Source organism: Panthera onca, chromosome D2 (assembly GCF_046562875.1).
Source record: "Panthera onca isolate mPanOnc1 chromosome D2, mPanOnc1 haplotype 2, whole genome shotgun sequence".
NCBI lineage: Eukaryota > Metazoa > Chordata > Mammalia > Carnivora > Felidae > Panthera > Panthera onca.
The window spans coordinates 49,860,254-49,882,617 of NC_138349.1; the positions used below are offsets into that span (position 1 = coordinate 49,860,254).

General features: G+C 47.8%; 1 protein-coding gene and 1 long non-coding RNA gene across 5 annotated transcripts in view; one reads left to right on the forward strand and one right to left on the reverse strand.

Moving 5' to 3' along the window:
- Positions 1 to 9,895, forward strand: part of DLG5 (discs large MAGUK scaffold protein 5) — a 128,145-nt gene extending 118,250 nt beyond the window's left edge. For all 4 annotated transcript variants that reach the window (XM_060642370.3, XM_060642369.3, XM_060642368.3 and 1 more), the window contains 5 exons: positions 4,534 to 4,677; positions 4,910 to 5,037; positions 6,260 to 6,369; positions 7,063 to 7,172; positions 8,670 to 9,895. In XM_060642370.3, the coding sequence (XP_060498353.3) occupies positions 4,534 to 4,677; positions 4,910 to 5,037; positions 6,260 to 6,369; positions 7,063 to 7,172; positions 8,670 to 8,773 (596 nt within the window). In that variant the 3' untranslated portion in view covers positions 8,774 to 9,895. The remainder of the gene's footprint in view (positions 1 to 4,533; positions 4,678 to 4,909; positions 5,038 to 6,259; positions 6,370 to 7,062; positions 7,173 to 8,669) is intronic.
- A 7-nt stretch (positions 9,896 to 9,902) lies between these two features.
- Positions 9,903 to 20,219, reverse strand: LOC132685268 (uncharacterized). Its single transcript, XR_009613029.3, has 2 exons — positions 16,883 to 20,219; positions 9,903 to 13,257 (listed from the first exon to the last, which is right to left on the reverse strand). It is a non-coding gene; the product is annotated as an uncharacterized LOC132685268 (long non-coding RNA).
- Positions 20,220 to 22,364: the final 2,145 nt, after the last annotated feature.

Here is a 22,364-nt window from a genome sequence, read left to right on the forward strand (position 1 = left end):
TCCCAGAGTTTTATGATCTTAGGTCTTCTGTTTGGATCTTTATTTCATTTTGAGTTAATTTTTGTATATGGTGTAAGATAAAGGTCCAACCTCATTCTTTTGCATGTGGTATCAGTTTTCCCAGCACCATTTGTTGAAGTCCTTTCCTGACTGTGTAATCTTGGCACTCTTTTCAAAAATCATGTAGCCATTATACAGGGTTTATTTTTGGGCTCTCTCTGTCTTCTGCTGGTCAGTATATATGTTTTATGCCAGGACCACACTGTCTGATAACTGTTGTTTCCTAGTACGTTTTGAAATCAGGAAGTGTGAGGCCTCCAACTTTGTTCTTTTTGGATTCTTTTGGCTATTCAGGGTCCCTTGAGATTCCATATGAATTTCAGGGTTTTTTTTTTTTCTTTCTGCAAAAAATGCCATTGGGATTTTCAGAGGGATTGCATTGAATCTGTAGATTGATTTAGGTAGTATGGACATTTTAACAATACTGAGTCTTCCAGTCCAGAGCATAGGATGTCTTTCCATGTATTTGTATCTTCTTTGATTTCTTTTTGCAATATTGTGTAGTTTGTAGTTTACAAGTCTTTCACCTCCTTGGTTAGGTTGGTTCCTAAGTATTTTTTCCTTTGTGATGCTCTAGTAAACGGGTTTGTTTTCTTAATTTCTTTTTCAGAATGGTCATTGTTAGCATATAGAAAGTCAACTGATCTTTGTATGTTGATTTTGTATTCTGAAACTGCTGAAATCATTAGTTGTAACAGGTTGTGTGTGTGTGTGTGTGTGTGTGTGTGTGTGTATTCTCTAGAACTTGTTGCATAATTTTGTGTCATCTGTGAACAGATAATTTTAGTACTTGTTTTCTAACGTGGATGCTGTCTTTCTTTCCTGGTTTAATTGCCCTGGCTGGGATTCCCAGTAAGCCTGTTGGATAGTAGTGGCAAATGGGGGCATCTTTGCCTTTGTTTCTGCTCTTGGAGGGAGAGTTTTCCATCTTTTGCCATTGAATATGATGTTAGCTATGGACTTTTCATATGGCTTTTGTTATGTTGAAGTAGTTTCTGTCTGTTCTAGTTTGTAAAGTGTTTTTATCATGAGAGGGTATTGAGTTTTGTCGAATGCGTTTTCTGTGTCAATTGAGGTGATGTGGTTTTTGTCCTTCATTTTGTTAATACGGTGTATGACATTGATGGATTTTTGTATGTTGAGCCATCCTTGCATTCCAGGGATAAATCCCAGTTGGTCGTGGCATATGATGTGTTTTTTTTTTTTTTTTTTTAATTTTTTTTTTCAAATTTTTATTTATTTTTGGGACAGAGAGAGACAGAGCATGAACGGGGGAGGGGCAGAGAGAGAGGGAGACACAGAATCGGAAACAGGCTCCAGGCTCTGAGCCATCAGCCCAGAGCCTGACGCGGGGCTCGAACTCACAGACCGCGAGATCGTGACCTGGCTGAAGTCGGATGCTTAACCGACTGCGCCACCCAGGCGCCCCAATGTGTTTTTTGATGTGTTGTTGAGTTCAGTCTGGTAGTATTTTGTTGAGGATTTTTGTGTCTATATTCATCAGGGATACTGGTCTGTAGTTTTCTTGTTGTGCTGAGGAATGAGTTTGGGAGTGCCCCCTCCTCTTCAATTTTTGGAAGAGTGTGAAGAGACTGATACTAATTTTTTAAATTTTATTTTGGTAGAATTCTCTGCTGAATAAACCATCTTGTCCTGGACTTTTTCTTGTTGGGAAGTTTTTTCTATTACTTGCAGTCTCCTTGTTATAGCTCTGTTCAGATTTTTAAAAATTACTTCATGACACAGTCATAATACATTCTATGTTTCTGGGAATTTATCATTTCTTCCAGGCTGTCCAGTTTGTTTACATATAATTATTCATAGTAGTTTTCTATAATCCTTTTTATTTCTGTGAAATCAGTTATGTCCCTTTCTTCACTTACTACAGTTACGTTAGGCTTCCCCCTTTTGTTCTTCATTATTCTAGCTAAGAGTTTGTCAATTTTGTTGACCTTACTAAAAAGCCAAGTCTTGGTTTCATTGATTTTTTTTCTGGTTTTCTGTTCTCTGATTTATCTCTGCTCTCTATTTTTCCCTTCCTTCTGCTAAATTTGGGTTAGTTTTTTCTTTTTTCCCCCTGATTCCTCAAAGCGTGAAGTTGGATTGTTGATTTCTTCTTTTTCAATGTCAGCATTTACTACCACAGATTTCCCTCTTAGGACTGCTTTTCTGCATCCTGCAAGCGTCGGTATGCTGTGTTGTTTTCATTTGTCTCCAAAATTTTCTAAATTCCTCTCTGATTTGTTTCTTTGACCCTTTGGTTAAGAGTGACTTGTTGCATTTCCAAGCATGGGTCTATTTTCCTTTTTTTTCTTTTTGCTGTTGATTTCTGGTTTCATTCCATTGTCAGAAAAGATATTTTATATAATTTCAGTCTTCTTAAATTAATTTTGTGGTCTATACTGGAGAATGCTCCCTGTGCACTTGAGAAGAGTGTGTATTCTGCTGTTGCTGGTTGGAGTGTTCTGTGCCTGTCTGTTAGGTCCACGTGGTATGTAGTGCTTTGTGGTTCAGCTGCTCTTTCCTTATTTTCTGTCTGGCTGTTTTGTCCATAACAAAAGTGGGGCTTTGAAGTCCCTATGAATATTGTGTTGCTGGTTCTTCCTTCCGTTCTGTCAATGTTTGTGTCATGTATTTGGGAGTTCTGATGTTAGGTGCATGTGTGTTTATAATTGTTGTATCTTTCTGGAGAATTCACCCTTTTGTCATTATATGATGTCCTACTTTGTCTCTTGTGACATCGTCTGCCTGAGAGTCTGTGTAGGCTGCTAGAACATGACTACCTTGCTCTCTTTACATTCTCAGTTGCACGAAATAGCTTTTCTCTGTTCTTTCACTATTAGCCGGTGGGTATTCTTAGAACTAAAGTGAGTCTCCCAAACTGCATGTAGCTGGATCTTATTTATTTACCCATTCAGCCCATCCATTCACATGTAATTACTGATATGGGAGGACTTATTTCCACTTGAATTGTATTCTGTGTGTCTTATACCATTTTTGTCCATCTCTTCCTCCCTTGCTGCCCGCTGTTGTATGCTTTGCGGGTTTCGGGTTTTTTTGTTTGCTTTTGGTAGTGACAGGTTTTGATTCCCTTCCCATTTCCCTTCATGTATATTTTAAAGAGATTTTCTTTTTGGTTACCATTGAAATTACATAAAACCCCTTAAAGTCTTAAAGTTATAACAATCCATTTTAAACTGATAATAACTTAATTTCAGTCTCCTGCAAAAATTCCATGTTACACCTCTGTGACCTCAACCCCATTTATGTTGTTGATGACACCTATTACCTCTTTTTCTATCAGTGTATAGATTAGCATAGATTTATAATTACTTTTATGCTTTCGTTTTTAAATATCTACACCAGATTTAGAGTGATTTACATGCCTACATTATGTTACTTCCAGATTCTCTATATGTATCTTTTCTCTTCCCAGGGAGTTTTATATTTTTTGTGGTTGGGTTTAATGACTTGTGAGATGTTCTATAGCTCTCTGAATCTGTAATTGTGAGGACTTCCAACAAAGCAGATTATTCAGGGAGGAACAGGAATCTTCTAAATTGGTATCCCACTGTGTGGAATGTTCATAGTCATTAGGGTAGAATATGATTCTTGCTCAAATAAGTTGAAGGCATAGTGAGTTGATGTCCATACACAGGGAAATGGAGGTGTAGACACAGTGTATCCATGCATGGGAAGTTCAGAAGGAATGTGGGAGGGCAGTATGAATTAACAGGGATGCCTTCTGGAAACATGACGCTGACTGGAAGAGGGAGGTGCAGAATGTTTATAGTGTTGTGTCATTTTTGTTGGGCACATGCACACACACAGCATATTTACTAGTCTTTTTTGAGTATGTAAAAATCAACATGTGACAACAACAAACATCTGGAAGGATGTACTTCCAGCTCATAATAGTGGTTATGAGGAGGCTGGCGGGGACCAGGACTGGAGAATGGGTGTCAGAGCTGTTTCGCCCTACCTGTAATGTTCTGATTTTTAAAAGGGAAGATGTGTTCATCTTTTCGTGGAGCAGTTCCTTTGCCCCAGGACTCCTCAGAGGCTTTAGTCAGAAATGCATAGGAGTTCCCAGATGGTCATTGTGGCCACCAAACCCTCCCCTGCTGACCGGAACAGGTCAGCTGGTCACCAGGTTGAGAAATGCTCTATAGGAAGCCATGTAGATATACATGGATAATCTTCATGTATGGAGGTGTGGAGGTGTGGGTGAGGGAGGGGACAGACTTCCCCTCAATTCTGCCCGTGAGCTTGGTGTGCCCAGGACAAGGGGACTCTCCAGTACTGAACAGGCGAACCATGCTGAGCTGCTCACTCCACCTGGCTCTGGATGTGTGGCCTGAAGCGGGCAAAGCTGCCTGGGCTGAGAAAGGTCAGGGCAGCAGTGGGTCCCCGGCCTCTCTCCCTCCCTCTGCTCCAGGCACGTGCCTGTGACACTGCCCCTGTCTCCCACAGATTCGGTGAGCCTTGCCTATCAGCGGGTCCAGAAAGTAGACTGCACCTCCCTGAGGCCCGTCCTCATTCTGGGGCCCTTACTGGACGTGGTGAAGGAGATGCTGGTGAACGAGGCGCCCGGCAAGTTCTGCAGATGCCCCCTTGGTAAGGGGCACCCTCTGTGCCTTCTGGGCTATGTCCACCTGTCCCCTGGGGCTGCGTTCCACGGTGTTTCCGAGCCCTCCTGACTTGGGTCACATTGCTGTGTGCCTTCCGGATCTTTCTCTGGAAGTAAGGATGGCAGAACTGCTCTTCTGCACAGTGTCCTTGCCCAGAATGTGCCAGGACAGCTCACCATGCCAGGGGGCACCCTCATTCCCGTGTCTGTGCTTTGCAGAGGTGATGAAGGCCTCCCAGCAGGCCATCGAGCGGGGCGTCAAAGACTGCCTGTTCGTCGACTATAAGCGGAGGAGTGGCCATTTTGATGTGACCACGGTGGCTTCCATAAAGGAGATCACAGAAAAGGTACCTGTTGCCTCAGACCAAGGGTTGCCTCAGACCAAGGGTTAGGGTTTGAGCATTTGGGCTTGGATGCCTGGCCCTTTTGGATCTCTGCCTTGCGTGTTTCTTGGGCCTTCAGTGAACTTGCCTGTGTCCCTTTAGTCCAAGTCGCTCTCCTCGAGGGTTGCCCCCACTGCTTTTGTGTGCTTCCACGGTCACCAACAGGATGCTAGTCCCTGCGCACATGTCACCTCTGTCCCTCTGAGGGGATCTGATGGGAGCTTTGAACTCTAGGAAAGCCCCACACGGGGGATTCTACAGCAGGGTCCTGCATCTGCTCTGCTTATGTGCAGACGTGTTTACGTGTGCCTTGTTCTCGGGACAGGGCTCCCAGCCTCCATCAGGGTCGCTGCCCCTGAAAGGATTAAGAGCCATTTCTGTGTGTCTTTAAGGCTCTTGAAGGTACTGGGGTCCGTTTGCCAGGCAGCATGAGGAAAAGTGGGGAAATCTGGAAGGGATATTGGAAAAGCAGCTGTTGAAGGTGTGGCTACTCCTTGGTCTCCTCCTCACTGAGTGAAGGAGGTGGATGTGCTCCAGTTAGGGGTGCTCCAGGAAGGTGGAAAGCTGGCCGACGTTGGGTTCCCTCTCTGCAGCTTGCGGGCATCGGGGAGAGCCACGTGCAGAGGGCCCGTGGTCTTTCCTTGGCTCACACTCTGCCCACAGGCTCAGGGAACCCCGGGACACGTTTCAGTCACAGCCACTCAAAGACACGCACTCCCCTTCCCTGGGGCAGGCCCTGCTGAATCTCCATGTCTTCTTTTGCTCAATCTGGCAGAAGTGAGGCTTCTGAGGCCCGGCTGGGGGTGGGCTTTAAGAAAGTTCCCTGTATCTGGGCAGAGGAAGGACAGGAAGTTTGGAGGTGGGCCGTCCAGACCCCACTCCACCCTGGCTCCGAGCCTTGACCAGCATCAGAGTTGACAGCTTGTGGGGGAGAGATTTTCTGGGGTAAAGCTCCCCACGGTTTTTCCTACGTGGTCTTCGTGGAAGACTGGCCATGCTGCCTGGTTCGCGGGTAAGACCTTCGTGTTTGTGTATGGAGTGAGGGAGAGCAGTGTGGGAGAGGTGGGACCCAGCAGTGGCAGAGGAAGGCAGGAGGTGTCCTCAGAAGGGTGTCCGTGTTTCTGAGGCCCAGCCCACCGCCCCCTGCCTGTCCCGGGGCACTTACTCTTCCCCCTCCCCCCCTCAGAACCGGCACTGTCTCCTGGACATCTCCCCCCATGCCATCGAGCGGCTGCACCACATGCACATCTACCCCATTGTCATCTTCATCCACTACAAGAGCGCCAAACACATCAAGTAGGTGCCCGGCTCGGCGGGGGCTCGGCAGGGGCCTTGCTGGGGATGGGGCTGCTGGCTCAAACGCTAGGCAGTGGGGGCGGACGTGGGAGAATGAGACGGGCAGCGTGTGTGGGACCCTCCCCGTCTCAACGCTCAGTCAGGCAGGGCTAACCAAGCACAGCCCTCCTCCCACTGCACCTTTGCCCTCTCTGGTTGCTGCCACGGTTCCCGGAGTATGCGCGGCTTTGTCTGCTCTGCTTCCTGGGCATCCCACCCCTCTTTGCCCTTCCGCCTCTCAGCTTGGTGCTCACGGGGACACGGTGACTAGCTGACCTGGGCTGGATCCAGGTCTGCTAGGAGCTGGCTTGGGTCATGGATGAGCCTTTGTTTTCACTGAGCTTTAGTTTTCACACTGGTTGGGCTGACAACTCGTCAAGCCCTCCCCTCCATTTTGCCTTTCTGTGCTTCTAAGCTTCCAGTTCCTGCACCTGGGGACCAGCTGGGGGGCAGGGGGGTGTCTGTTCTCTGTGTGCCCGCAGTGGGGCGCCCACCTCCCCCCTACTGCCCAGAGCACTCCATGGGGCCTGCAGGCTGTCGCTGTGCTTTACCAGAGGAGCGCATGGGGCCCTGTTGACAGAGGCCCTGTTACTCTGGAAGGCGGAGGGCCCGGGGAGGCAGGAGACTCAGCCTGCTTCTCTGGATGTCTGATAGGGAGCAGAGAGACCCCATCTACCTGAAGGACAAGGTGACTCAGAGGCATTCCAAAGAGCAGTTTGAGACGGCTCAGAAGATCGAACAGGAGTACAGTAGATACTTCACAGGTAGGTGTGGTATGGCCTTGTCCACCCGGACTTTTACCCAGGCAGCAACAAGTTCATCTCATAGCACAGGTGCCGAGCGTAGAGCTCCAGCATTCTAGTTGGTGGCTGCGGCCATCTGCCCTTCACACCCTCCAGGGAGCTCCACTCTTGCCGTACGGTTTGGCGAAGAAAAAGCTGCACTCTTACCAGCTTTGATCTTTGAAGCACCGCGAACCAAAAGAAGCACTTCACTTTGTGGCTTTCAACCTCTGATGAAACCAGTCGTTTGTGGTGGGGTTAATTAACACTGGGCTCTCAGAGACAAGGACCGTGATTCTAATTCACTTGTAGGGACTGTTGTGATCTGGTTTCGTGTTTCTTGTGCAAAACAGTGGGTCTCAAAAACCAGACTCGGAGCTTCTATGTATGTGTATGGGAGTTTCAATCTCCAATCTGTCCCAGACCAGTATTTAGTCAAATATGTTAGTAATTACTAGAGAAATGAAAATTTAAAACTCCAGAACTTACAAAATATAACCTTTGACTTTCTTCTCTTAGTTTCAACAGACATAAAATTACTCTTGTCACAGTTCAACAGCAGTTTCTAAATGCTCCCTGTCTATTTCTGTCCATACCTGTGGGAAGTGGCCAGGGACCGTTTTGTCTACCGGTGCTGTTCCATGGAGCACACTGAGAGCTCTGGGCTAGTGTCTACGGGACCTCTGGTGTTGAAAGCCTGCAGGGCAGGGCTGGCCATAGCTGGGGACGTATCATCATCTTGCCTGGGAGTCTTCACTGGCCTATGGGGATGCCCCGGCTCCTTAAACCCATTCTTGTTTCTGGAGAATCCTGCTGCTGATTGAACCATTGCAACAGAGCCCCAAACTGCTTTCCCATGTGCCAGGCTCCACATTGCAAGACTAGGCAAGCCCCACCCAGGGCATGCGGTGAGAGTGTGCAGTTGGTGTGAGTGGGCAGATCCTGGTCATCCCTGTTACAGGGGCCCACGAAGCCTGGCAAAAGAAAATTTTTTTTTAAAGTTTATTTATTTTTAGAGAGAGCGTGAGTGGGGGAGGGGCAGAGAGAGAGAGGGAGAGAGAGAGTATCCCAAGCAGGCTCTGCACTGTCAGCGCAGAGCCCAACGCGGGGCTCGAACCCACGAAACCGTGAGATCCTGACCTGAGCCAAAACCGAGAGTTGGACGCTTAACCAACTGAGCCACCCAGGCGCCCCTGAGCCTGGCAAAATTTGACACCAACCTTCATCTGAGCCCGCATTTTCAGCATCCTCCTACTCAACAGCTGAGCAGAGGGACAGATAAAAAAACCAAAGTTATTTGCACTCAACTCTTTTCTTTCTCTTCCCCAATTTCTTGCTGATGGAAGAGAGCGAGGAAAGAAAACCAAGCAGCTCCAAACAGGCAGAAAACCAGAAAGAGTAAAAGATGTATTTATTTGCCACAAGCCTGGGGTCTCACTCACTCTGAACTCAATGATGTGTTTGGGGGCTCTCTTGCAGGGGTCATCCAGGGAGGAGCCCTGTCGAGCATTTGCACTCAGATCTTGGCAATGGTCAATCAAGAACAAAACAAAGTCCTGTGGATTCCAGCCTGCCCGCTGTAGAAGAATGCCACGCTGGAAGTCGCTGCGGCTTGTCTGCCGGCATAAACGTCTGGCCCAGCTCCTTCTCAGTGACTGAAAGTACAAGTCTATCTGTATATAAACATGGAGGGGAAGGACCTGTGCACATGGACTCCGGAAGCATCTCCTCTGTAGACCCAGGGCCACAAGTGAACAGGATCCGGGCCCAGGCCATTGGACTGCCTTCCTCTCACACATGTGCTTTAAGACGAAATAAAAAAACACAAAAGACTTTCGATAGAGGGGTTCAACACCACCCTTTCTTTAGCCAGCCGATCAGAGATGCTGCAAAGACAACCTTTCAGATCACACGTTTACAAGCCTTTTCTAAGTATTGGTTGCTTATGTTTACTTGAACGGCTCCATGTTGTCGGTGCCCAGCCCTATCCCTCTGTCAGCCACCCCCCGTGTTGCTTTGGTGTTGGGTTTTGTTCCTGCTTTTAGCAAAATGACTCTGGAACCTCGCTGGGGCCCACTTTGCTCTGGGAGGTTCCTGTCGGTGGGACCAGAGCTTCAAGAAACTTCCCACTCCACGGTGGCACCTCTCCTGGAAGGGACACGGTGACTGCGCAGGCTTAGCCGCTATTGTGGCAGGACCAGTGCCTTTGTAGGGCCGAGTCACCAGCAGCCGTGTTCTCCCTTCCTGCGCCAGGAAGACCACGTAGGCTTCCTGCACCCTCATTGCTCGGGCTTTCTCTCCTACCTTCCGTGTTCTCTCATTTCTTCTCCATCTGTGATTGTTGCGTCCGCATTCTACCTGGGGTCACCACCACACCGTAGTTCTGGGCAGGGTGTTAGTTAACCGAGGGCTGGCGCGTGCTACTGGGACCTCTTCAGCTTCTGTAAATAATGACCGCTTTATCAGTGCAATTTTTGCAGGGTAACTCTTAAACGCTGGGGGCTGGGGCAGGTACATCAGCTGTCTCTGATGTGAAGACACTCGTGTTTCAGACTTTGAACCCAGAGCGCTTAGGGGAAGCTTAATGCCGAGTGTCCTCACTGTCAGACATCTAGAGAGCGGCTGAGGACCTTCTTAGTCTCGGTGACCGTGCTCCCAGCATAAACACGACCCCACAAGAACGTCTTTGTTGGGGGTTTTGTTTTGGTTGGATTTTCTTCTTTTCTTTTCTTTTTTTTTTTTTTGCACTTCTGATGCTGGATATCTCCGGCTGAAGATTTGATGTGGTTCCTCCTTAAGCTGTGCGTCCTGTTAATAATAGGTACTGTACTGGGCTCCATGGAAGTGTCACTGGGGTAGGACCTATATTTTAATACTATTCCTAACATTTCATTTTACTAGCAAGAAATCTTTGATTTCATTTTATTCTTTGTAATTCTAGACACTAGATTGTAGATTAGCCAAACTGACATTTTTTTAAAAAAAGGGATATATTTTCTTGCACAGTTGTTCAAAAAGAGACATGTGTCAGTCCTCAGTGCTGCCCTTTGTTTCACAGGTACGCGTCGTCTTCTAGCTCAGACAACCAAGACAGACGGTGGGCTGTCAGGTCCCACCTGGTGCCCTCTGGCTGTCTCTCTGGGTTGCGGCCCGAGTGGGACTGTGATGGTAGTGTGCACAGGTACTGTTCTGACAGACTGGGATTTTCTGTACTAAAACCTTACTTTGTATCAAAAGTTACACAGACTTTAGTACAATAAATAAAGGTCAATTTCCATAACTTGTTGCAATGAAGATACCTGTTTTTTAAATTGGTTTTCTGTCTGTTCCCCGTCCTTCGGCTCTCTGCATGTAGCCGGAATTGTCTGGTGTGCGAGGTTCTCTCCAGCGCCTGTGATGCTCAGGAGCCCCTTTGACCTGCTGCCTGCACCCTCAGCTGCTTACATTCAGAGCTGTGAAGAGCAAAGGAGATTTGAAGGACACGGAGATCCCCTAATGTCCTCAGTAAGGGGAGGAGGCCCAGGTCAGGCCCGGGGCTAAAGAAGGCCGCGCCTGGTGTGGGGGCTGCACTGTGATAGGACCCAGCATTGCAGTACCACGTAGGGCTCTCTGGAGTTCTGGGGTGGCAGGAAGCCCGGACTGGCCTCATTAGATGCGCCGAGGTCTCCGTCAGAGCAGAGTCCTTCTCCTCTGCTCTTTTTGCCTGGAGGCGTGCAGGGGCACCGCACCATGCCGCTGCGGTGACCTGGCCAGCGGGGGCTGACTTGGTGTTAGTATCTCCTTGGTCCTTTCTTGCTGGGTGAAGTTCCATTGTGGACCTGCAGTCTTGAGCTCACCGGTGGCCACGAGAGTCACAGGGCTGTGTGGACTGTGGCAGCTGAGGTGTGGGGGTGGGGGGCTGGTGCGGCTGGCCGGGGCCCAGAGGGCCTCCTCTTTTTGTCCACGTGCACCCAGCCACTGGGCTGCCCAGAGCCAGGGTGAGAGCGGCAGCGGCTGCACGGATTTTGTCACCCACCTGGCAAATGGGGGCAAGGGCCACTTGTTTTAGCAATGGGTCTTTTAGACTTATCTGTATTTTCCAAATCTCCTATAGGAAACTTGGTTTTCTGTTACGATTACAAGGAAAAAAACTACTATGGCTTTTTTTTTTTTTTTACTATGGCTTTTAACAGTGGAGGCCCGCTGAGTTGCTGAGATCCCAGAGCGCTTGCTTCTGGATGCTACAAAGTACCACTGAGGGAATTCATGCTCGTCTCTAAGCCATGCCGAGACTGGGGCAGGAAGGAGGGCTGCAGAGGCAGGTGGGGCTCTGCCCCAAGCAGGTGTCTGTCTCATGCAGGCTCAGATCCTTCTGGAAAGGCAGAGCTGACTTTCATCCGGCCGTGAGGCCTTGGATGCATCACACTCGTGGCCTCAGCACCTGGGCCTTTGAAGACAAATGCAGGCTACATCATCTCTAAGACCCTTCCCGTACTGACATCCGGGGTAGGTGTGGGAAATGGGGCTTCAGCAGAACCCCAGCTCCAGGTAGCCTTTTCGGAGGTCAGAGGAGCTGCTCGACATCTCGTGCTTACGAGTGGAAACTGGCAGGGTCTGGGCTAGGAGCCAGGCTCCGCCCCAGAGTCTCGGACCTCTCCTTGGCTGGAACAAAGGGTTTGGTGCAAGGAAACCGACCTGCTGCCCGCCTTAGATGGACAGGGCAGAGGGCCACCTGGATCAGATACCAAGGATGGAGAGAAATACAAGGACGTGCAGGGCGGGCCTCAGAGCAAGCCTATGCCACCGGGGAGCATGTGGCTGGCGTCAGAGGGCTGATCCTCTCACAGGGCCTGCGGTGGCACTGCCCCCTGCCACTGGTGTTCGAACTTGCAGGTTTCATTGACCTTGTTTCATCTGTCTATATCCTCACCGGCTCGTACCTGCCCGAATTAGTCTCTGGCCCTTTGATGGCTCCCCTTGATGTTCTCTTTGCAATTATGCATCTATCTATCTATCTATCTATCTATCTATCTATAAATATTTCAACTGTGAAGTGTATCCTACATATAGAATAGTGTGTACAGTGTAATCGTACAGCCCAAACAACAATAAAATGGGCAGGGTGTTTCTCTTCAGGGAACACAACACTACCAATCCTTCAGAAGGCCTCTTAGGCCCAACATGGTCAAATTCTCTGCCTTTTCCACCAAAGGAAGCCGTGCCCTGACTTGTAGTTTAATAATTTCCTTGCTTTTCTGTTTTTATCCCCGACAGAGAGATCTTGAAAGAATATAGTGTTCAGTGTTGCAAACACCTGGCATCCAGTAGCAACTTAGCTGTGTGGGGAGAGAACAATATTGCTGCCATTAGATGAAGTTGGCCAGGAAGAGTAATGCGATCTCTGGGTCAGGGTGACTCTCAGCCCCCCTGGGAATTTACCGGAGCCCCTTCTGGGGGAGTCAGCACACAAGGCCTAGAATGGGCCCAGGGGCGGGGGGGTCGGGGCCACCAGTCGGGGCACGTGGCAGCGGTGCCTTCCGTACACGAGGTCCTCACCGTCTGACGGAAATGTGATCGGAGGACTTGGGATGCTGCTGCTTGCGTGCTCACCACCGCCGTCTGGATTTTGCCAGCAACTCAAAGAGAGACACTGCTGTGGGATGGAATGCTGATACCTCAAGGTGATCTGCAGGGCAGGAGGTTTGTCAGCTCATGTCAAGACAAGCCTAGTAGAAATGAGAATGAGCACCAGGGTCACCGGATGCACTACTCTTAGCAAAGCCACGTGGAGAGAGAGACACTGGTGCTAACAGCCCTTCCCGTTTCTGTCTTGAGTCCCTGCCCCAAACCTGACTCGTTGCCCTTGAAGAAGTCTGGTGCCAGCTCTCATGCCAAAATCTCTCCTCTGCTTTCCTGGGGATTTTCATCATTTCTTTCTTGGGCTCTCCTCTCTCTTGACGGATCTCTTGTTTCTGGTGCCACTTGTGAGAAGAAAGGGTCAATATTGGAATTCTTTCCAATATTGGAATATCGGAATATGCAGGGTGACTTGGTTTACCTTCTCCTGACACTGTCTTTTAGAAGAGTTCTGAATTAAAAAGAAGAAAAAAATAGAAGAGTTCTGAATTAAGAAAAGAGTAGCCAAGTCTGTGTTCACCATTGTCTCCAGATCGGTACATCTGGGTCAGGAAGCCTGGGAGGCAGCACCTCGATGCTAAGAGCCCAAATAAGAAGGAACTGCATCGACAACTGGCATGGGGCCTCAGTTATTCGTGTGTCAGCTGTACTTGACTGAGTCTCTCCATTTCTGATCCCCTGTCAGTATATTTTGTCATTTTGCTGTTCTTTCACACAGATTTACTCAACTTTGTCATTCCCTTCTAGTGAGTTCTCATCCTCGCTATCTTGCTTTTAATTTCCAAGAACTCTTTATTTTCTGAATGGTCTTTTATTTTTTTAATATTTATTTTTGGGAGAGTGCAAACTGGGGAGGGGCAGAGAGAAAGGGACAGAGGATCCAAAGTGGGCTCTTGGGCTGACGGGTTGACAGCAGTGAGCCCAATGTGGGGCTTGAACTCACGAACCACGAGATCATGACTTGAGCTGAAGTCGGAGGCTCAACTGACTGAACCACCCAGGTGCCCCTGAACGTTCTTCTTTATGTCATTCTGGATTTGTCTCCTGGGTACAATATTCTGTCTGAAGATAGACTTTTTTCTTTTGTCTTTTCTCCTGAATCTGATTTCTCCATTTTTTTTTTTTTTTTTTTTTCCTATTTGTCTTGGCCTCAGCCTTGGATTTGACCTCAGAGGATTTGACCTCAGGTGTCTAGGAATCCTTGGGTGTCTGCTGAGGATTATCATGGACTGGCTGTGCCACTCATTGGGCAGTGTCAGTGATGAGCCCCTTACGTCTGCAGGAGTTGGTCGGATTCCCCAGAGGAGTCGTTTGGGCTCTGACCGGAAGGGCAGGCCTGGCAGCATGTGTGGCACCACATTGGCGGGGGAAGGCCGATACTTGACATTTAGCATTCAATATGGCAGCACACAGCCACATACTCCTTTCGTTTTCAGTGTGCCACCAATCCTCTGGTCTGTGCCTGCCATTCCCTTGTCCAGAAAACCTCTCTTACGTTCTTCAGGGAGAAAACTTCCTGACTTCTGCTGAGTTGAGGGAAGTGCAGGAGCGCTGGAGTTTGGAATCTAGGAATAAGTCTCTTTCTGGCCTTCCGAAATTCCTTGAGTCTTCTCTCCACCCCAGGTTCTAGAAGTAACAATACCTCGGTTCCTTGCATTAGAGAATGCCTTGTTTTCCCTTTTTGTTTTAGGATCAGGCATGCTTAGGTCTGCTACATAACTTGCCACTGGCCCATCTCCTTTTCATCTTCTCTTAAAAAAAATTGTTTTTTAATGTTTATTTATTTTTGACAGAGACAGAGAGCATGAGTGGGGGAGGAATGGGTGGGGGGTGGGGGGAGACACAGAATCCCAGGCCGGCTCCAGGCTCTGAGCTGTCAGCAAGCACAGAGCCTGACTTGGGGCTCAAACGCACGAACTATGAGATCATGACCTGAGCCCAAATCAGATGCTTAACCGACTGAGCCACCCAGGTGCCCCTCCTTTTCATTTTCTAAAGTGACTTTGTGGTGGCTATTTCTCTGCTCTCCCTGTGTTTCTGGATTTATAGTTTTTTAAAAAGAAATCCTTTTCCTATATTTACTTTGTTTTAATGGAGGAACAAAATGCAGTGTATGTATCATTCTGTTTTCTTATCCCAGAAGGCAGGCTTACACTTTTTCATGTTCCTTTACACTTCTTTTGATCTCACTGGGGGCCAGGAAGGACCTCAAATGCATGCCTTTCAACAGCAGTGTCTCTTCCAGTTGGGGGGTATGTCGTTCAAGCCTCGACAGGAGAGGCAGGGCCAGCAGGAACCAGACCGTGGGTGTGTGAACATGAACCTGTGACAAGATATGGGCTTATGGGAGAGTGAGTGCTGGCGAGCAAGCGTGAGGTCCACAGGGCTGGGGGTCCCGCCTGCAGGTCCCGGGCAGGTGGGGCTCCTGGGCAGGGGACTGACGGAGGGAAGAGTGGGCAGGTTAAACTCCTCAGGGGAGCGGACACTGTTGTCCACTCGTGCAGTTTCTTCCCTTATTCCAGGGAGGTCTCCCCTTTACAGGCCTTTCTGCTTCCAAGGTCTTTTGACTGAATCAGGCTTAGCCAGATTATCCTGGAATACTCCCTTGCTCTTAATATCAGCTGATTAGGGGCTTTAATCGCAAGTGAAAAATCCCTTCATGGCCATGCCTAGCTGGGTGTTTGAGTAATGGAGGACTGTGGCCTAGCCAAGTCGAAAAAACCATCCTCCAAAAAACCATCACAGGGGCGTTTACCAATCATTTACCTAACCAGTTCCCCACAAATGGGCATTCAGATTAAGTTTGTTGTTTGTTTATAGATTCACTTAACCTAATCTTCATAGAAGCTTCAATGTGGAGTCTGTACCTCACAGATACGGACATCAGACATCGAGAGGCTTTATGCAGTTATAGGAGATTGCCTGAGCCCTTTTCTAACACCAGGTTACCTTTGGGATAAAACCAATCTCGTGCTTATTTTGGAGTTCTTTTTAGCTTCGTACAGATGCTACCCATTCTGAGGATGTTAATCATCTAAGCCACTTCACGCCTGCTTGAGTCTGTGAAAGAGGGACAGAGGTTCTGAGAACCGAGTGCCTGTGAGGGTAAAGGAGGGACTGGTAGGGCCCGTGGGGTCCAGCCACAGACTGGGGTGTTCTGCTGCTCGTGGTGTGGCATGGCCAGCGTCTGAGAATACATTATGGTAAAACAGCAGAATCAGAAGGTCCTCTGAGTTCAGTAACAACGCATGCTGGTCTTCATTCTCTATGGAAATAATGAAAGTAATGTATCTAAAATTGCAAGATATTTTACTGAAAACGGTGGTCTCTTTTGACGAACAACTTACTTTTAAAGATTATCTGCTAATACTTAGCATGAAGGTAATTTATGTTTAACTTTTGCATTTTGCAAGTTTACGTGTCTCTTGAAGTACAATAACTTTTACATTTTTGTGTTTGGAATGTATTTTGATAGCATTTTATAATTTCTAAACAGTTCCCTTTGTTCTTAGAAATCAGTGTCTTTTTAAAAATTCCATTTTAATGGCATTCTCAATCTCTTTGCAGTGTTACAGGGTCTAGACTAAGCAAGCGCCTCTCTAAGGAGGCTGCTGCTTGAGGTCATCTTTTGTGGGGAATACAGTTGTTTCTTTAGAACCAAAAATCTCAGAGTTGAATCTGAAAGGTGTGTGTCCATGTACATATCGTTGAAGATCAGAAGGCAGGGCCCTTATTTCAGGTCAAAGCCCAGATAATTGGCCCTTAAGAATGCAGGGAAGGAGCCTCTCAAAATGTCTACAAATGCAAAAGAACATGGATGGAAGCCTAGCAGGAGAACTTCTCTGGGTCTTTAGGAGACTGCTAACTTGTTTTCCCCAACAGTGCAAGGAGGAGGGCCCAGGTATGGGGGGACAGGAGCGTATTGGCCTTCGTGCCAAAGCAATGCCTCATCCTGACTGGAGTCCATCCTTCAATCCCGTAACAGCAGGCTTGATTTCCTACGCTGTGTAACAAATGGATTATGTGACGCTCTTGACGATGGTGCTATTCATGAGAGGTCAAGGGCTACTGCTTACCATCCAGCTGCTTGGCCAGCAGAAGTCACTGTAGCAGGCGCTCTGCACAGGCTACTGCGATCAAAGTTGTGTCAATCTGCACAAGTGTCCCTGGTACACTCTTTGGCATTGTTGCTGTGTGGAGAAGGTAACGCGGTGCTGATCACCTTCAAAGAGGTTGAAGGCCTTTGTGGTGTCTGTCCATTAGCAGGAACTGAGTCTTTGATCTGATCACTTACAGTTCTCTGCGCCAAACACTGATTGGGTCAGTGTGTGGCCTTGGGTTGGATCCTCATGATGGCTGTCATCCTGAGGTCAATCAGGGAAGGAGTTAGCGGAGGAGCAAGTCAAGATATGTCTGAATGTGCCCAGATGACAGCAGCCAGCACCATCAGGGGGAGCCAAAACCAACATTGGGATTGCGGTCTGCCAAGTGGAAGCAGACATTCAGCCATTCCTGCTGCAGTAAAAGAGGTTAAGAAGGCTGACAAACAGGCTCCATCAGATACCCTGGAGGGGTTAAACTCTCACGCAGAAGGCTTTCTGATGTCCCCACAGCAGCCAGTTGGTGATAGAGCACACACCATCATGTGCTGGGTTCAAAGCCTTAGAATGGACACCAGGAGCTACAGTCACAATACTCGGGCTTGTTACTACGTTAGCTGGCAGGATCAAACATGGGCTCTGACCGCGAAGACATCCTCTAGGATGTACTTGGTGTCCTCAGGCTAGTCGAAATAGTCTGGTATGACAGCCAATCTATGGGGGGAAAATGCAGGGATGAAAGGCCAGAGGCCCACAGTGGGGGAGGTGTGTGTCCCCTTGTTGTGAGGCGGCCCATCTGTAGGAAGTGCTGGGGGGTGGGAAAGGCTTCTTGGACTCTTTGTTGTGGTTTTGCCCCTGCAGGCCTCACATGACCCCGGGGGACCAGGTGGAGATGTGAAAGAAAGGAAGTGGCCGGAAACACATCGGGTGATGAGGTGGGATGGGTGAGTAAAGGATTTCAGGATTTCAGTGGGTGGGACTGGAGGTGCCTCCTTGGCTTAGAAGATCTCTCTCTGGAAGGATCTGTTGATCAGGGCTTCCTGGAGTATTTTTTATTTTTTGCTTCAAAAGTAGAAAAGATATAAAAATGTATATTTTTATACATGAGATGTCTCATCTCAGGTTCATTCCACCCTTCATCCCAGAAAGAGGACAGACTTTCATCCTTGTCCCTATGGCTTCTTAAAGCAGACACCAGCTAAATCAGATGAGCTTCCCCACCCTCCCCTCTCATCCAGAAGGAACACACCCTGTATTCTGTATCCTACTTTTTTCTGCATAACCCAAAACGCTGGTGTGGCCTTTTGCTCTATATTGCACACACTACAATGGCAGCAGATGGGGCTCTTGTAGTTGAGAATGCAAATGCAGGTGCCATCAGTAGAGGTGGGAAAGTACAAGCCCATGTGAAGTGGGCACAAGGTTCACATCCCACCAAAGAGAGCCCATTTCCCTGACAATGCCCCTCCGAAGATGGGCCGGAGATTGGGGTGGTGTTCGGGGTGAGGGGCAAGTGTGTGGAGGGGGCATCCACTATCTCCTGTCTTTCTTAGGCAGTGGAGAACAGGGAATGTGGTTGAAAAAGAAAAAAAAAAAAAGGTTTAAAGATGTTTCATGTCAAGCCAGACAAGAAGCTCTGCTCTGTGCCCACATGTTGGGGGTGGGGGTGCTAGGAGAAGTCTTGGCCCCTGCTTTAGGGTTTGTGGGTAGTAATTTCTGTGCTTGTAATAGCCCTGGGTTCCCTGGCGTCATGGGGGGGTGGAGGTTTTCTGCTAGCACTCAACAAGTTAGAGTGCCCGCCTTGCCTCACGCCCTTGATCCTTATAGAATATCCTGAGCCGGATGTGTCGTCTAGGACCTTGAGGCACGAATGAGGGACTTGGACCAAGGGACACTGAGTGTTCTTCAAGGGTCCCAGAAAGTGAGGAAATATGTGATGCTGTCCAGGGAGGAAAATGGTGCACTTCCCTCCCACTGGGCACTAGGAGAGGTTGGTGGCCCTGTGGCAATGCCACCATGCCGTGGGGTGGCAACGCGGTTATTAGGATGCACTGCGGATTGTGACCGAACATAACCTGACAGAAAAAAGGGCTGGTCATGAGCCATGTGCACCACCATGGCAATGGGCCCTAATATTGCAGGATACCAACTATGTGCCATGTATTACACCAGGTGACTTTCAAAGGCTCTGTGCTCTACGTTTTTTCCAGGGTTAAAATTCTTTATTCTTTTTTAACAATCAGTATTTGTGGCATTCTTTTATTCAAATTAAATTAAACTCATTTTTAGGAGGTCAGTTTAATTAACCACGTCTAATGAAAAGAGGATGAAACCCTGTCATTTTAAAGCAACAGGACATTATTTTGCATTATTGAGCCAGATATGCAAGACTTAAAATTGCCTAGTTGGAGGCACTTAGTTAAAAAACAAAAAAACACAAACTTTCTTTTTTTAGTTTAAAAAATTACATTGTAGAGAAAAAATTAAACCATCTTTTTCTTGTAAATATTAACAGGCATGTGACAAAAAATGCAAATGGTATAGTATTTGCAAGAATTGACGTTAGATTCCATTGTCGTTGACATTGTGAGAGGTCTGGCTGTTACCACATTAAATGTGATCCCACTTAGCATCAGTAACAATTGTGGAAATAAATAGGAGCTGCTCTGATGAGAACAAGCCAGGGCTACTCCCAGCTTGCCGTAGGAAGGGAGTCAGTCCCCAGCACTTGCCTTTGGTAGAGACTCAAAGGCAGGCAGGGGAGTGAGAAAGCTGTGTGGTGGAAAAGGAAAGGGTCAGGTGTGCTCTGATCAGTCTGTTGGCCTGGGAAGCTGGAGGCAGGCTAACTAGCAGGGGGGCATCCTGTGTGATCAGTTAGGGTGCCTGTTCGGCTTTCTGTGGTTGGTTTTACTAAGCTAGATGCCGTGGCAAAAATTACGGAAGCTGGCAGGTATTGACCAACTCTTGACCATTTGGAGCCAACTGTTATAGAGGTTGTCTGGCCTGGTGGCTACAGATTGTGGGTCCAAGTCCTATTTTTATATATGACCTGCTGTTGTCCATTAATATATTCAATCTCATAATGGAATCACCAGCTATTATGATGAGATGCAGTGTGATGTAAGGACATAGCATCGCCTGTGAGGCGTTTGTGCCAAAAATGTTTCCCCTGGATCACATCAAGCCATTAAATCCAGGCACCGGTTTACAGGAAGTTTAGGGAATGAAGAAATAATCAGATCTACGATGAGGAGTATTCTACAAGGTAATCACCTGGTCTCTTCAGTGCGAGGTATAGAAAAAGGTGTGTGTGTGGCGGGGGGTGGGGGGGTGGGGGGGTGGGGGGGTGGGGAGGGGGGGCGGTGCGGGCAGGGTGGATGGATGGAAGAAACTGTTTTAAATTCAAAGTGTCTTAAGGACATATAACCAACTATAAGAAAAAAAGTTATGAGACATTTGGGAAACTTGAGGTTTGGATATGGACCCCGAGTGAAATTGTATTAGGGAATGGGTCAAGATGTTGGGGTGCTAGGGCAATGTGTTGTGGCAATGCTGTCTCAGTTCTTCAGAGGCACGGCGCCTAGTGTCATTTCCTTTGAAGTGGTTCAGCAAGGTAAAGATGAGGCCACATGGCAAAATGTAGTTTTAGATCTGGATGGTGAGTCCTGGGTTTTCATCACAGAAAAGTACACTTGTCTGAACTTCTTCCTGTAACACTTAGAAAAGAGTATTTTGACCTGCTCTCCGTTCTACTTCCTTTAAATAACCACAGTTACAATTTATGTCTACACAAGGAAGAAACAGACTTGTGTTCTCCCTTATATGTTTACTTAAATAAAACCATAACCTGGTCGCTTGATTTTTCCCCACCAATACCACGGAGACTTCTCCATATCAAAACATGTGAATCTGCCTCTTCTTTTTATGACAGTATTTATTTGCATGAATGAACCATCATTTATTTAATATTGGTACTTTTTATAAATAGTTTTTCTGCTGTTAGAAGCATTATCTAATTCTCTCAAAGAGTGAAAGAGGCATGGAAGGAAACAGGCTTGTTGCCTGCCCGAAGACACATAGCCAAGTAAGAGAGAGAACCAGGCTTTGAAGCCAAGTTCATGTTTCTAGAGCCCTTGACACAGTGTTCATAAAACAAGTGCTTCTTCTAGCATCCCCCCCTTTTGGGACTGATTTGTCTTCGGCCTCTCAGAGACTGACCTGTCACCTGGTGTGTAATATGGGGGCATTTGATCAAGAGTCAAAAATACCTCAACTGATTCGTACCTAACAATGGATGCGTCACTTTAAGCACTTATCTCTGATATTTAGTGTCCTTTTTTATAAATGGGCCTGCTACTTCCTTACAACCAATAAAATAATGCCTTTGAAGGATGAGGCACAAGCAGGGACCACCCGGACCACTGCCCGGAAAGCTGAACATCCCTGTCGCTGCCATCAATAGAAGATGTTCCCCACACAGTACACTTCTAATTCAGGTTCCTGTGACCGCTTCTGGTAGAGTCATCTGTCCACACCTAGCTGTGAGGGAGCCCAAGAAAGCAAATGTGGGTTTTTAGCTTGGGGAGGCAGGACCCCCTAACGTGAGGGATTTCCCATATGGAGGAAGGCTATTCAAAACGTGCTGGGCAGGGACACCTGGGTAGCTCAATCAGTTGAGCGACCGACTGGGTCAGGTCATAATCTCACAGCTTGTGGGTTCGAGCCCTGCATTGGTCTCTGTGCTGACAGCTCAGAGCCTGGAGCCTGCTTCAGATTCTGTGACTCCCCCTCTCTCTACCCCTCCCCCACTTACAGTGTGTCTCTCTCAACATTAAAAAAAAAAAGGTGCTGGGCAGCTTCAAGCAATAAATGTACAGCATGAGTCTAAATGCCTTAAGGTAAGTGTGGTGCATTCGTAACATGTAATATGCAGCCATTTCATAAGCCCCTTTTGAAGAACATTTAATGGCATGGAAAAATACTCAAAATATGGTCAATGAAAAGATATACAAAACCATTCATCGAGGGTGGTCTCGTTATTTTTAAAAAGATGTGTAGGGGAAAAGCCTTGTAATATAGGTGCCCGTGTGGGTCCTCTGAGAAGCAGGTGCCAACATGGGATTAGACATACAAGAGGTTTATTGGGGGAAACACCTGTGAAGGATAAAAGGGGAGGGAGTTGGCGCGCAAAGAAGCCTTCAGCTGGCAGTGGGCCCGACTCCTGTGACAGAAAGAGGAAAGGAAGGACCGAGAAGGAAGAGCCTCAAACTGCAGTGCAATTCTGAGAAAATCTCAACCGGGCCAAAGGCCCCAAGCAAAGCTGCGTTTGGAAGGTGCTAGAAGAGCCCTGCATTTGGCAGGAGGGGGCCAGCATGACTACCTCTGCCTGGATAGCAGCCCAGGGGAAGCAGGGCCTCGGGGCTCGTGCGTGCAACAGCTGAAAGCGGTCAGTCTGGGG